Source organism: Suricata suricatta, chromosome 9 (genome assembly GCF_006229205.1).
Source record: "Suricata suricatta isolate VVHF042 chromosome 9, meerkat_22Aug2017_6uvM2_HiC, whole genome shotgun sequence".
Classification (NCBI taxonomy): domain Eukaryota; kingdom Metazoa; phylum Chordata; class Mammalia; order Carnivora; family Herpestidae; genus Suricata; species Suricata suricatta.
In genome coordinates this window covers 54034356-54051022 of record NC_043708.1, presented here as the reverse complement: position 1 = coordinate 54051022, position 16667 = coordinate 54034356, and the positions used below count along the sequence as shown (strand labels likewise).

The 16667-nt window shown below is 31.7% G+C and overlaps 1 protein-coding gene across 3 annotated transcripts in view; it reads left to right on the top strand.

Annotated features, from left to right (window-relative positions):
- LRFN5 (leucine rich repeat and fibronectin type III domain containing 5) overlaps positions 1-10771 on the top strand; it is a 251407-nt gene extending 240636 nt beyond the window's left edge. For all 3 annotated transcript variants that reach the window (XM_029952656.1, XM_029952654.1, XM_029952653.1), the window contains 2 exons: positions 4376-4419; positions 10384-10771. In XM_029952656.1, coding sequence (XP_029808516.1) covers positions 4376-4391 — 16 coding nt within the window. In that variant the 3' untranslated portion in view covers positions 4392-4419; positions 10384-10771. The remainder of the gene's footprint in view (positions 1-4375; positions 4420-10383) is intronic.
- Positions 10772-16667: the final 5896 nt, after the last annotated feature.

The following is a 16667-nucleotide window of genomic DNA, read 5'->3' as shown; positions in this document are numbered from 1 at the left end:
GATGACATTCAAAAGCAGGTAAAATTAAAGAAGTTAGAGATATTTTCTATGCCAGTCTTGAAAGAAATTATCTAATGCGTTAGTATTATCTTAGTGTTTCATAAATGCCTTCTCTGCCCTGTTTCTCTTACTAAAATTTGTCTTTCACATTTTTCTAAAATCTAATCAGCTTTCATGGGTCAATTGTATAGTTCTTTGAGGAATAAATGAGATTACACGTGTAGTCATATTTTGTAAAATCAAAAGTTTTACTCAGAGCGAAGTGTTATCTTCGACACAATTATTGTAATAATGCTCTGATCCCAATTTAATATTTCTAATTAACATCAAATACTTAATTCTTCAAAAGGTGCTGATTGACAAAAGCACCTCACTTTTTTCGCTTTCCTAGTTTCCTATATTTTTAAAAATGAGTTCTCTGCTAATGTTTTAAATGAAACTTTAATTAAAGATCTCTTATTTCCTATAAACATTTAGAACTCTATAATATCTAATCATGTGAAATTTATTGTTTGACTAAAGCCATTGAAACCATTTAATTTTTATTAGACTAAACATTTTTATTAGTTAGACTATTTTCAGGGTGTATTAACCAAATGCTTGAACACTTGTTTTTAGAAGTGTTAAGAAGGCCTGATGTTTCTGTTTTTCAAAAAGCTCATATTTTGAGAAATCAACAAAAGATTGGCCTATCAAGAGGATCAAATGTTTTTGTTTACAACTGTATGAAAAACTTCTCCCTCAGGGCAATTTCAGGGTGAAGTGATTGAAAAATAAATCCATGGGATGGTTGGAGGTTATTAAAGGTCCCTGGTATAATGTCTGAAACACAGTAGTTACTCGACTGAATGAGGGAATGGATAGATAGCTAAACAAATGAGTGTGGCCAGAGATGAAGGTGCAGTCATAAGACTTTAGATTCTATGCACAATGGAGACTTGTGTCGGGCTCTTTATTATTATAAGCAAGAAATTCTGTCTCTTACTGTTTCTCTTTCTGCTATTTCTTGCATTTGTCTTTTAACCAGCTATATATATGATCAAAAGTATATGATTTGCTGTTGTTGACTATGCATAGGTTATATGCATTGTTTTGCTTCTTTGTTCTCAGTTAGTTTTCTTTATTTTTAGCCACTCTACCCTGTGGTTTCAGGTTGTCCAATATGAAAACTAACAATGTATTTGCATATATTTGCCCCAAACATTTGTTTTTAGTTATATGTCTCCCTGTGGTTTTTTTTGTTTGTTTGTTTCTTTTGGATAATTGTTCCCCAATTCAAAAGTGTCCCTAACTATTATTAAATGCATCTTTTGATTTAATATACATAGTTTCTGAGCATCACAAAAGGATAATGAAGCTTCCAAGCTTCCTCAAAATCCTAAGGGGAAACAAAGTTTGGTTTGATGAATATTATTTATCTTCATACTACAAAAATATTAGAACAAAGGTTCATTAAATAAATAATTTAAATTAGATACAGTAATACTTTCACGGTGGCTAATTTACTTCCTGAATTGTTTTAAAAACTATTAAATGTAGTTAATTAGGTTGAAGTTATAATATGCTATTTTATGCTTTCAAACAGTTGATTTCAGCAGCTCTGTAGATATATTTTACTAAAAATGTTTCAGAATATATGTTGTAGAACTATTATAAGCCATTTGTAAACATAACAAGTCTATTACCTAAATGATACATGCTTCACAAGATTTCAAGAAATTAAACAAAAACGTGAATGTATTCCACTTTTCTACAGGAATCTCTTTATAGCTTTTCTTGAGAAGTGTTCGCTGCTTCAATGTAAAGCACTCAGGAGGCACTTACTTCCAAACTGAATTTTAGCTATTTTATTTGCTTGTATTACTGAAACAAAACTAACTATTTCATTTTTAAAGGTAAAAACCTGGAGCAATCATTACAAAATCCACAATTGCCTCTTAGTTTCTAAATTTTACTATTTCCCTCGTGTTATCTACAATACTAAGCTTAATAACAATCATTTAAATGCCAATAGTCTAAAAGATGCTGAAAACATAAAGTGTCTTCTTGTGTATAGAATTGAGAAGGTAAATGGGGCATTTTTTCAAGGACTGCAGACAAAAGTGTGACAAAAGCCCACTTCTATTTTATCATGCTAAGAAAGCAATGTTCACTTATATTAGACAGAATGAGGTCTATCTACTCTTTCCCTTGCTCAGTTTTTCCTTGTTTCAGGAAGCATCCAAGTCTTTCTTCTTTAACCCTGAATGTGGTTGCTTCTGTCTCTGAGTGTTTGTGGCGTTTTAGAGAGAGGACTTTAGCACAGAGGTGGGCCAGATGGGAAAATGATAGTTTTCTTATCCTCCTTAGTTGATGATGATAACTATCATCATCACTATATAATCATTAGTATCATCATTACTATTATTTACCTTACAGTGATTGTGAGTTAAGTGTTTGTTGAGTCAAATTTATGGATAAGAAATACCTTGTTTTTAAAATTTCATACAGAGAAGAGAAAATACCCAAAATGTATGACAGGAATTTTGTTACGGTTTTAGAGCTCTGTCTTTTCAGATTAGTCAGTCAGTCCTTTTCCTCCCATACTAGAAATGCACGTGCTGGGACTACAAATACATGTAGTTTTGCTAGGTTTTGGGGGTTTTTTTTGTTTGCTTGATTTTTGCAACAAAAACAATCCTTGTAGCAGTACAGAAGATCACTTAATATAGAAAGAATGGTAAAAGTGTTACTGTGATTGAGTCATCCTAAAACTGTGGTATTGTCTGAAGTGAGACATAGAAAGTAGCAGTTTATAACTGGGAACCTATTTAAGTATGAAATTACCTTATTAAATTATGGTGTTAATGTATATGTGATTTTATCAAATATTACAAATAGTGTAACAAGTAGTGTACCATTGTCTTCTGATTTTGTCAGCTATTTCAAAGTCAAAATTTAGGATCTCAAGTTAACATTGATAAGACATACATAGTATATACTTATGTATCTATATATGTAATATATAGATATGCTAATATGTATGTTTATCAAATTAATCCATTAAAATCAGAATTTTGTGTCCTGCATCATGGATTGTAACTAATGTAGCAAAATTATATTTAAATGGGCTGGCTACCAGAGAACTTCTCCCAAGACAACTGCACAAACTATATTTCTTATTTATAAGATTGCTATAGAATATAAACTCTCTAGTGGAAATTTATTTTTCTGAACTTCCTTATGATAATGATCTCTATAACTTGTCTAATTTCATCTACTTTTTTCCAGTAGGTCTGTTATATCCATGAATTTTAAGAATTAACAATTTTTTTTTCAAATACATTCTGAGAAAGTCATGAAGTCCCTTTCATTTTGTGTTTGGAAGTGGATGTACGTTTGATCTTGCCTGAAACATAAACTAGACAGATATTGTGATTCTGCTCCAGAGTATGTCCAATAAATTAATCAACTAACATAAAGGGCTTATGAAAGACTATGTTGGCTCTACCATAATGTAATTTCCTAAACATTTTTTTTCCTGTATAATGTGAACATGCCTTACTGCTTTCATGTAAACCCTAATCTCCAGAGGCCATTATAAATTTCTATGAATATTTGTCTTGGAGGTTCTATAAAAAATATTTTGTACTATTCTCTTCACACTCAACTATGAAACCTGAAATAGCTTTTTCATAATTTTTTTATCATTGTGTTACCTCTTAATGACTAGGAGTATTTGCTTAAAAAGAGAGCATTTCAGACAGAAATAGAATGCATGTTATGCAGGGCTATGTAATGGTATTAAACATTTATAGCCAACTGGAACATTGATGTGCACCTGTAAAGACAGAATGTTCACATATAGACCATTAGTGTTTTATATGAAGATGAATGGGTGCTCCATAAAACAGGATAGTATTTTGAGGTCTGTTGATAATGATCATCATAAATGATTATTTAATAGTCTACATGTTGAACATGGTGAAGCTATGTTTCCTACTTTGGATTCTCTTCCTTGGTATATCTTTGATTATTAATCATATGCAACTCTAGCTGAAATGTTAACCTTGAGTAGGGAAAAATGAGTAGAAGCCTGAATCTGTTCCTGAGCTTTTTCAGGAATATTAGTATTCCATAATAATAACCACTCACTTCAGCAACTAGGACAATATTTTTTAAATTCTACCTTTATAGTATTATATGTCAGGAAGTACTCATAGACAATTATAACAGTCAATTGCAATTAGCCCAATCACTGGTAAGTTAAAAAAAGTCTAAATAAATCTTTATTAAGATAAATCTTGTCAAGATTTTAGTGAGTAGAGTTTTAGGGTCTGTTTCTTAAAAATTGAATTTGTGTATTTGTTTATGACACTGAAAATTTTATTCCCAGATGCTTTGCTGACTAATGTTGACCAGATTGTCCAGGAAACACAGGTGAGATTTTTGTTACCTGTCATAATTCAACACTTAAGTGGGTATATTCTTTTATAAATAAAATTTTAAATGTTTTTTTCAAGTTTATGTAACTTTTGAAATTTTCCATTAAAACCTACTCAGTGCTCAATGATACAAACTAATGTTCAATTTGGTCAAATGGATTTCCAGTTACTTAATTTAGACATATTTCTGATTAACTGAATATTTCTGATTGATATTCTAAGAATAAAGGGCATACTAATGTGACTTTGGAGTCACTCTTGTAGTTATGCATGATATTATGTGGATTTTTACAAATTTTCCTAGTTTGAAGACAGTAACTTGATAAGAATATATTCATTCCTATCTCTGACCCCCATATCCTAATAGGGGCTGAAATGATACATTATACCTTACTGACAGTGGATGAACAGAAGTGTTTCAGGGTTATCCAAAATGAATGAAGCCACTGTAAAATGGAACAAATGGCTACTTATGAAATAATCATGATATTTCTTTTGTCAGCAACTGATTACTCTTGGGTTATTATTTTTTCATTTGTTTGGGGGTTTTTTTGTTTTGTTTTGGTTTCATTTGGTTTTTTGTTTTTTGGGTTTTTTTTCCTTTTTGGAAGTTTCAAATGAGTATTTGATTCCTGCATTTTAATTGGATCAGAAAGTGTGCTTCCAGAGCAGAATAGCACTTTAGCAATCTGTTCAAACAGCTGGAAGCATCAGCCATTTGCTTAAGTTTTGGCACAGAAAAAATATTCTGCTTTTAAAAGTTCTAAAAAAGGCCACTGATTTGTTTTCTAGTAGTAAAAAGAGGCCCTTGTTTTTGTTTTTGTTTTTTAGCATTTTGTATTTAAAAAGAATAACTTGGACATTCATTCAGGGTTTCCCCTAATGAATTCTGCTTCCTAATCAAACACTGCTGTTCATACATCATGTCTCTACTGAGTTTAGGATCCCAAACCCATGTTGCAAAAAAATGAACAGATGGCTTCTGGAAACAATCAATAGCATAGTGTCTGGCGCATACTTTGGGTTCTATTCTATGTACTCAACTGACCTGAATTAAGATGCAGTGTATTATCAGCACCCAGCACTTTTTCTCATTCTGACACTCTTTCTCTCCCTCTCCTTCTGCCTCCTTCCTCACCACCCCTTTCCTCCTCTACCCCTGCCTTTGGTTTCCAAAAATTCATTTTTCATGTAACTATGGACATACAACTGTTCTGAACAGAATATCTTTAGAAAGGAGTTAGGAAGTCAATGGTTAATCTATCAGAAGCACAGTCCAGAAGGGTCCTAAATGTTATGTGAAGGACTGGAAGCAGGGAAGTCCATCGAAGTCATTTTTCAATTACTAATTAATTTCCCAAATATTTACAGTTCACAGGACATGTTACATAGTATTGTGTTTGTTTATTTGATTACATTATTAGAAGTCAAATTTGGATAAAAGTGATTTCCTGGGGAGTTTGCATAATTCTCTAGATAGCAAAGGTTTTGTCAATGAGGTAAGTATGTAAGATTTCTAATCATGACTTTCTTTGTCCTAAACGGCTAAGTGTTAATTATAGAAACCTTCAAAAATCTAGAAAAAATGTAAAAGTAAATATATATCTGTTATGATCTACCATACCATAATCTAGTGTATAATCTTTCTGTGATTTGTCATTTCTGTATGAAATGAATTCATGTGTACATACATGTGGTTTGTATCAAATTTATATAATGAACATGTATGTGTGGAATATGTCACTCTTTAAAAAAAATATGCTGAGTCTTTCTTCAGTTCCCTTTATGAAACAAATGACTGTCCTAGAAACTTTTTTTCCACGCCTTAGCTATTTTTTTTCTTTCCTACAAATGGTACAAGAAAAACAAATCCATAGGCAAAAAGTAACTTTAACAGAATTTACTGACAATACATCATTCACTTGCTAAAACAAAAAATAACAATAAAAAAACAAAAGTAAAACCCTCCTTGCTACATTTCTGTTATCAGATTTAAGTCACCATGAGACCTCAGTGTAACTGTTCTTGGTACTTGATATTTCTGCCATAGCCTGCCTATCATTTCTATAGCTGTCAATACATCCAGTGAAGCCCCTTCAAGGAGACTGACCTGTGTGCTTAGTCTTCTTGTGGTCTTTCTCGCTGTCAGCAATAGTTTACCCAGGGTGAGTGGAATGAGGTAGGCTGGTGGACATGTGCTCACAGCTTCCCGGCTCTTTTTATTTGAGGGGGGGAGGAGGGGAGAAGAAAGGATATAAATTTTTATTTTAAGTTTATATTTCCTGCAGGATGGTATCAAATATTGTTTACTACCCAAAGGCAAGATTAAATTTAAATTAAAATGCTACCTATGTATATATACAGTAAAAGTAAGCAATAAACAAAAACCACCTTAGAACACATTTTTGTTTTTAATATAACAAAAATGTTATCATGGCAACAATATTAAATTAACTATACCATGATCCCTAATATAACATCAAACTCTATTAGCCAGGTACCTATTAGTTTCATCTAGTCAGTGGTTTAGGTGTTCCTCGTACTGATGTATCTGCTAAGATAATTTTTTCCCAGGGATGAAGTGTTAATACATGTATTTCATTTTCATTAGCCAGGATATGCCTTACGCCAATTTTTCCCCTTAAGACCTTTACTGCATATGTATAGAAATAGAGTGAATTTGGACAATACATAGTCTATGACATATGAGCCTTCTATTATTGGAGAATTCTAATCACACTAAGATGAACTGACAGCAAAGGGAAGAGGAGTTATTGATAAAACTGGTGGTAATTATATGTAAACTGGTGCCCACTTATAAAGTAACCTGGTGTTTGAAAAGATTGTTATGCTTAAAATAAACCAAGTAAAAAAATCGATATGTCATGTTTAGAAGTAAAAATGGGAACAATTGGTTAGTTTCATTTATACTGAAAATGCCTTAAGTAAACCTTTCTTTAAAAGTATTTGTTTAAAAAAATTTTTTTAATAGAATAAAAATATTTGTCATATCCCGACTAACAAAATATGTGCACTGTGGTTATGTAAGTACGCATAAGAAATACCCCTAATTCTGCAGCTTTCACCAGCCTTTAAGGTAATACCTTCCTGATTCTAATTCATTTGACTTCTGATTATTCTGTTTAGTATCAATTAAGGTATTTAACAAATTTAAACTTTATTATAAAATCCCTACTACAGATGCCAATAACCATGATAAGAGTTCAGTTCTTTTATGGAAACTATTAAGGTATAAATGAGTAAAACTTAGTGATGCTGATTATAAAGAAACTGCGACATTTTAACACAGGGTTAGGGAAAAATGCGTAATAAGAGCAAAAGAGCAAAGTAAATGTGTATTTATGATCCACATATGTTTCCAATGTTATTTCCCAGTAAAAATGACCAGTATAAAATATTTGATTCTATAGTTTTTCTTTCCTATGATATTCCCTTCAAGTGAAATTTTTAAAAATAAGAAATAGAAGAGGCACCCAGGCACATATGTAGAAAGCATTTAACTATTCTTATAATAATTAAAAAACACTTTGGCATTTATTTGAATGTTATGGTAAATCAGAAAAAAAGTAGAACCCTAATGTCAGTAATGACTTCTAGAAAAAATTTTTATTCTTCTTCAGGTATTGTAACTATACAAAATAAAAATCATTCATAGTTCTTACACTTGCATTTTGAGTAAGGGCAGTAACAGCATTTTCCCAGAACCCGTTAAATTCAAGACATTTTTCCTTCTCCTAATATTGGGGTAACTTTAATTTCTTATTTTCTTTGTAGTACTATTAATAAGACTATCTGTCCACAGTATTTTGCATGATACCCTTTTACTCTTAAATAAGGACCGTTACCAAAACATCCTAAGCCTATCTCAAATTCATTACTGTTAGTTCTTGTAACATTTTAGCATTATTATTATAGTGTATTTTGCTTTTTTTTTTCATTTGTGATGCTCTTGTAATTTGGTGTTCATATTTAGATCTTTATGGAATCATTGTAAGAGCTTGCCTATTGATAAGTAAGGAGTGTTGTTTTTAATATCCTACATATACAAGTTTTTATTCAATTTCATATTATGCCATCATTTCGCTAATGGTAGTAAGTTCAGGGCAGGCAAATTCAGACGATAATATCCCAAACTGCTAATTGTCTAATATTTGTGTGAACAGTTTTTATAAAAGCCATAATTTTATAACTTGTTAGTAATATTTTATGTAATTTGGAAGTGAATAAAAACTCTTTAAAATATGTAAGCTTATCCATTCATTAACTTGATACTTAAATAGTTTCCTTGTTCTGAAAGGGTTTATTATTTCTAAAATCAAACTAGTTATATTGCCCAATATTTTTCTTCTAAGTGTATTGTGTGTTTTTTATATCACTGCTTCCTGAAATGTGAACTTTGGCATAGTACAAATATATAACTACATCTTTTTGCTATCAAAAGGAACATACGATTGGAAATACAAACAGAAATAAATTCTTGTAATCCAATTTCACCAAAATAAGCTATACTGCGAACCCAATGTATAGGAATATAGATATAATCCCATTGTAATTTAAAGTGATTTTGTAATGTTTTTCTTAGGACATTCCAGATAAAGAATAACAGTGAGATCTATATTTCAGTAGTTTCCAAGGTAATTATTTTTTATAAATAGGTTGTATGTCTATTTCCTACTAAAATGTTCAAACATTGTGTGGCTCTTTTGTTAAATAATTTTCAAAAATTATTGTTTGTACTAAAAATAACTTCAGCTATGTAAATGAAATATTTTTTCTTTTTTTTAAAGATTCTATTTTTAAGTAATCTCTACACCTGATGTGGGGTTCGAACCCACAACCTCGAGATCAAGTCACACTCTCTACCAACTATGTCAGCTACCCACTTCCAGATGAAATATTTTCTTATATAAAACATCTCTTCAATATTTTCTACCTTTATCACATCAAGTGTGTTCTACACCAAATATGTTCTACATCAGCATTTTGATATAGAATATTCTTCTATATTTCATGATTCATTTGTGCCATGGATTTTATAACTCCCAACTTGTAAACATGTCGTTGTTTTTGAATGGGAAGGAGAAAATTACTTCTACTTCATATTTATAAAATTATATATTTCTCAAAAATTATTTTTATCTCTGTCAAAAAAAGAATTTATAGGCATGTCTTAAATTTATGATACTGAAAACCCACATTACAGGAAAATATTTTTACAGTTTGATATTTAAATATTGTTAAATTGTTTTTATATAATCTTTTACTTAAAATCATATTAGCTATGGAATGTCTTTCTTGTGCATTATTGTCAGTTTACACATTTATTTGTTCCATAGATGAGGAACTAATTTATGAAGAGGAATAATAGTCTTCACTGACATTTCATGTATAATTAAATTTTATAAAATTTCAGTATGATACAAAATTCTCAACAGACTATATTTTAAAAATAGAGATCACTTAGGTTTTATGTGTGATGAATTTGATCCAATATGCTCATAGTTTTAAAACCAGTATGATATTTGTTAAAATTTAAATGGTATGCATTAATGAATAACATTAATTTTTTTTCTTAACCTGAGGATATAAATGTGAAAAACAAAGCAGGGGAAAATGTCTTCCCACAATTTGCCTTTGACTTTCATAACTATTTAGGCTTAATACATTTAGATTCCCTTTTAAAATGAGATTCTTTATATCTTCACTAATTTGTAATTACCAAATAATATCTTAAAAGCTGATGTACATGTCTAGATAGTTTTTAGGGATATGTCTTGTATTTTATAGCAAAAAACTCCTGCCTATGTGTTTATAGTTCAGTAACTTCTACATTGCTACCACAATGATCTTATTACCTATGTATTTTCTCCTCTTTCTTTCTTTTTTGTTTCTTTTTTTTTTTTTTTTTTTTTTTTTTTTTTTTTTTTTTTTTTTTTAGAGGCTGGAGTTAATCTGAAGAGCACTACTTCTTTCTCTCCTGAAAAAAAGTTGCCACTGATATTTTTACTGGATAAAATTTAAAAATGTTTCAATTCACAAAGGCTAATTGTTGAACTGGTGTCCTAGAAGAAACTGTTCACAGAGCCGAAGCAGAAGTCTCGGATGCTGGCGGAGCTGGCTCTATCAGACCATGTTTCATCTTCTTTTAAAACCAATTTTTTTTTTCTTCTGGCCTACAAGTATTTTTTTTTTTAAGAAGGAAAGAGAAAAGCCAACATTGGCATCGAGTTCTGTATCAATCCATGTTACATTGCCATCCATGATTTAAGACTGTAGAATCTTGAATAATCTATATCACTTTAACAAATAAATGTTTTACTATGACAGCATTTGTACAGTGCCTGATTTGTGGAAATATCCATTGATTCAGGTATGAATGGTGAAATGATGATGGTAAGGACTAATAATAGCATTTAACATTTATGTAATGCAAAACCGTAAGGAATCACAATTGCTTTATACTACTGGAACTATTTCTGCCGTGACTGAAACGCACCTGCGTCCGTGGGAGAGCAGTGCAGCTGTTTAATGAGCTTTACACGAGTGTCGTGCTTCAGTGTGAGGCCAAGTGAGGAGGGCTCTCTTCCCCTAGTTGAGCTTCAGAATGCATCAAGGTAGGCATATGTGGTAATTAACCCAAATAGATTCATTGCTTTTCTAGAGGGCCAGGGCAAAGAGTTTTGATAATTTTAGGCCTTATCTTTCATGGTTAAGTGCCCATTTCTCCAATTTTGCACCATTACAAATAAACTAAATAAGGAAGGAAAGTAAATAAAAGGTAAATAAAGAAGACCAGACATCTGATTTAACACCAGCATAAGTCAGAGGAAGACATTTCAGTAGCCAGTACATGTTAATACAGTCCTATTAAAGCAGTATCCAAGCCTAAGCATTTAAGAGCTGTCCTTGGTATCAAGCAGGCCTTTGTTCAAAATCGAGAGCTGAGCAAATTTGGCCAGTCAACTACCCTTCCGTGCTATCACAGCAGAAATAGTGTAAAATTTGAAAATGTATGTAAACTTATCACTGCATTTGTGTAAGCGATAAGTTCAATTAAAAAATAGTACTAGCATTGCCACTAGCAACTGAATTCAGATTCTCTAAAATATTAGGGATTTTATATCTGTTGCTTTACAATTTTGTTAGTTACCATTCATTAAAAGCAATATGTACTTTAAATTTTTGTCTTAATCCAGAACACTGTCTTTTAAGAAATTTAGATGGTCTCTTAGCCCTTCCACATGTCTTAGACTATTGTGAAGATCCAACCATCCAAAGAGAGGCTCCAGATTATTATTAGCCTTTAGATGGCACTTGAAATCTGCTCAGAGCCTAACTACACTAAACAACAATTTAAAGAGATACACACACTCACTCCCAGACACACCCACTGGGTGCTTGAAACAGAAGCAACAAGTTGAAACGTAGTTAATTTGTGACTCTGGGCAAATGGTTCATTGTCTCTGTTTCCTGGCAACTCTAATTCCCTGGAGCAATCCTGTTTTTGTGTGTGTGTGTGTGTGTGTGTGTGTGTGTGTGTGTGTGTACATGTATACATGCATGGATAAGTGGGTATGGTGACAAAGAAGACACAAAATGAACAATATGCATCTGCAAATCTGTTCCTGTTGTATACAACTTTTCTCCTCAAATATAAAACTTCTGGAACGCAAATGGCTTTCCTGGATCTCAGTGCAGACTTTAACTTTTTAAGGTCTCTCTCAGGAAAACCTGTTAACTTTTCTTCAAGAGCATTCTCTTGTTTATCTGTCTTGGGACTGATTCTTTCTCTTTCTGACATTTTTCTTGATGATAACATAGCCTCATCTCTTCACTTCTTTATTCCAAGGAACACGCTTTTTAGTGTGTTAGAACTAAAATTACACTTAATCGTTTTAAGTCTTCGCCTTGTATCCCCTACACATAAATCTAAAACTTTCATTTATGCAAACATTCAAACAAGATTAATCAGGCACTGATTAAAATACTGTATATATTTTCACTTTTTGAAATGTAGCTTGTAAGGAAGACTGAGGCCCAGTGTCTGATTCTGTAAGTGTGCAGTACTCAGTTGTGTATGGGCAGATATTTACTTCTTATACAATGAGATTCAGAGGACACAAGTGCACACCCTTAACTAAATAGGAATAATGATCACAAGTTAAAATTTTGCAGAAATGCAACAAAATAATATTTTGAGGAAAGGTAGGAATGGTTTCTTAAATGAGCTTATAATGTCACAGGGGTAATTTAATGGATGGTAAAATATCTCAACTGTAAAATTATTAAATATGGATTGGAAACTACTTCCATTTTCCTGTTATTCAACATTCCTAAGTAATACTGGAAGTAACCCAGCAGTTAGAAATATATATTGTAATAATATGAATATTTAAAGATCAACTAGTAAAATATATTATACATAATATAAACCGCATCAAACATACAAGAAAATCAAACAAAAGAATTTTGAATGCAGCATTGGTAGAGTTTGTGAGACATGAAAATGGCCTGAAAACCATAGTTTACATTTTGAAATTCTATAGTCATGATTTTTGAAATCCATGATGTATGGAACCAAAGTTTAGTGATAAAGGACTATTGTTGGCGTTGGAAGGAAAACTCAAATGATTTAAAATTTCCACTTTATTTGTGTCTTAGTAGCTTTAAATTTAGTTTTACAAGTTTTTGTTGTCTGTTTAATTATGTGAAACCCCATTTCACATATATAGAATGTTTTGTGACAGATTCTTGGTTTGTTTTGTGCAAATATATTCAGATTATTTCTACTTTTACATAAGTTAGAAATTTATTCCTTCGATTATTTCCAAAGTGTATTTATACTGACATCTCATAGATCTACTTAGCAAATGGGGTGTGTGTGTGTGTGTGTGTGTGTGTGTGTGTGCGCGCGTGTGTGTGTATTAAGGCATATGCAATTATTTAAAAATGCAAGTGATACAGAATATATTACATACAACCAAAGTAAAAGCAAAGCCCCTAGCTCATGATTGCTTTATTTGATATACACATATAATATATAAGAAAACTACATTCGATTTTTTATAAAAACATTTTTTATTGTGGAAAATATATATGACATAAAATTTGACATTTTATATCGTGCAAACATCGCCACTATTTTAAAAACATTCTTATCATCCCACACAGAGAACCTGTCACCATTAAGCGATTATACCCATCCTCCTTTCAGTCTCCGGTAAACTCTAATCAACTTTCTCTATGATTTTGCCTATTCTAGATATTTTATGCCAGTGGGATCATCAATTGTCCTTTTTGTCTGTCTTATTCCGTTTACTATAATGTTTCCAAGGTTCGTCCATGTTGAAGCATATATCAGAACTTTTTATAGCTGAATAATATTCTGGAAATATATGTAGCGTATTTTTTTTGTCCATTCATCTTTTGATGAACACTGTGTTGTTTCCATTTAGTGGGCACTGTTAATAATGCTACAATAAACATTGGTGTTCAACTACATACTTAGGTTTTTCAATTTTCAAATATTTTAATTGAATGGCTGGGTCATAAAATAATTTTATATTGAATCTTTTGAAGAACTGCTAAACTGTTTTCCACTGTGGCTACACCATTTTACATTCATTCCAGTAATGTGCAAGTGTTCCTACTTCCCCACATTTTTAATTTTCAGTTTTTTAAATAGTGATCCTAGTAGGTGTGGATTATCTCATTGTAATATTGACTTGCATTTCCCTAATCAACAATGATGCTGAGCTTCTTTTCATGTGCTTATCAGCCATTTGCATATCTTCTTTGGAGACATGCCAAATCAAGTTCTTTGCCCATTTTTAATCCGAATTATCTGTTGTTACCAAGTTGAAGGCATTCTTTATATCTTCTGGATATTAGATGTATTATTTGCAACTACTGTCTTCCAATCTGTGGGTCTTTAACTTTCTTGATATTATATCCTTTGATGAACAAAAACATTTAATTTTTATGAAGTCCTGTTATGTATTTTTATTTTGCATTTGTGCTTTTTGGTGTTGTATTCTTAGCCTAATCCAAGGTCATCAAAATTTATCTCTATGTATTTCTCTAAGAGCTTTATGGCTTTAGCTCTTATATTTAGGTTATTGATCCAGTTTGAGTAAGTTTTTATATGTTTTGAGGGGAAACTCCAAATTTATTCTAATGAATGTGGAAATCCAACTGTCCCATAGACATCTGTTCCAGAAAAAGTACTTTTCCCTATTGAATGGATTTTTCAGGCCAGTCAAAAGTCAGTTGACCACAGATGTATTTATTTCTAGACTCTATATTCAATCCCATTGGTCTACATTAGTTTTTATGTCAGTACCCACAATGTTTTTTGATCACCATAGCTTTGTAGGTTTGAAACCAGAAGTATGAGTTCTCCAATTTTGTTCTTTTTCAAAATGGTTTGGCTACTCTGGGCTACTTACAATTCCAAATGAATTATAAGATTAGCTTTTCCATTTCTGCAAAACAGCAGTTGGGATTTTGATAGAAGTTACAATGAACCTGTAGATCAATTGGGTAGTACTGACATCATAACAATATTAAATCTTCCAATCCTTGAACATGGGATGTCTTTCCATTTACTTATGGCTCTTTGAATTTCTCTCAACAATGTTTTATGGTGTACAGTACACAATCTTTCATCTCCTTAAGCAAATATATTCCTAGGCATTTTATTCTTTTCATGTTATTGTAAATGGAATTGCTTTCTTAATTTCCTTTGCGAATTCTTCATTGCATATATCAAAAAATAACTAATTTCTTGGTATTCATCTTGTACTCCTCAACTTGGTTGAATTTGTTTATTAACTCTAGTAGCTTTCTTATGAAAATTTACAATGTCTATATATAGAATCATAACATATATAGATAGAGGTAGTTTACTTCTTTTGTATTTTAGGGTTTTTTTTTTGTTTGTTTTGTTTTTGTTTTTTTTGTTTTTTTTGCTTTTTTCCTTTTCTAATTGCTCTGGCTACAAATCAGTACAAAACTGAAGGACAGTCGTGGAAATAGGCATCCTTGTCTTATTTTTTATTTTAAAGGAAAGCTTTCAATTTTTCAAGATGAGTGTGAATTTTTAAAACTGGGCTTTATTGTGTTGAGGAAGTTCTCTTCTGTTCCTAGTTTCCTGGTGTTTTTATCAGGAAAAGGTGTTAAATTTTTTTTTAATGATTTTTGGTGTCATTGTCATGTGTTTTGTTTAATTAATTTCATCCTATTAATGTGGTATATTACATTGGTTTTCTTATCTTTTGTCCATAGCATCTCTACGATAAATTCCACGTGGTCATGATATATAAACCTTTTAATATGCTGTTGTATTTATTTTGCCAGTATTTCATTAGGGATTTTTGCATGTCTTTACATGATGGATGGTGGTGTGTAGTTTTATTTCCTTGTGAGGTCTTTATCCAATGTTGGTATCAGGTAATGCTGGACCCTCAGAATGAGTTAAGAAGTGTTTCCTCCTCTTCTCTTTTCTGGAAAAGTTTGAAAAGAATTGGTGTGACTTCTTCTTTCAGTGTTTCAAAGAATTTTCTAGTGAAGGCATATGGTCCTAGAGTACCTTTGTTGGGAGATTTCAGATTATTAACCTAATTTTTATTGTTATAGGCATGTTGAGATTTTCTATTTACTCTTGAGTCAGTTTAGATAATGTGTTTCTCAGAGCGTGTCACTTTCATCTAAGCTATCTGATTTGTTGATGTACAGTTTTTTCTAGTACTCACCTATAATTCTTATTGTTTATGGAAGGTCACTTTTATCCATTTTTGAAAGTGGCTTATTGAAGTCTCCAAGTATTACTATGGTACTATTTATCTTTTCGAATCTCTCCAGTGTTGCTTCATACATTTTAAGACAATGTTTGCTAGTATACGTAAGTTACAATTATTATACTCTCTTGATGATATGATTGGTTATGGAATGTTCTTCAGTGTCATAAATCAGATTATTCTAATTAGTTTTTTTTATTTTTTAATGTTTATTTATTTCGAGAGAGACAGATCATGAGTGGGGGAGGGGCAGAGAGAGAGGGAGACAGAATCTGAAGCAGGCTCAGGCTCTGAGCTGTCAGCACAAGCCTGATGCAGAGCTCAAACCCAGAAACTGTGAGATCATGACCTGAGCCAAAGTCAGCCTCTCAACCCACTGAGCCACTCAGGCCCCCTGATTATCCTAATTGTTAACTGAATGAAT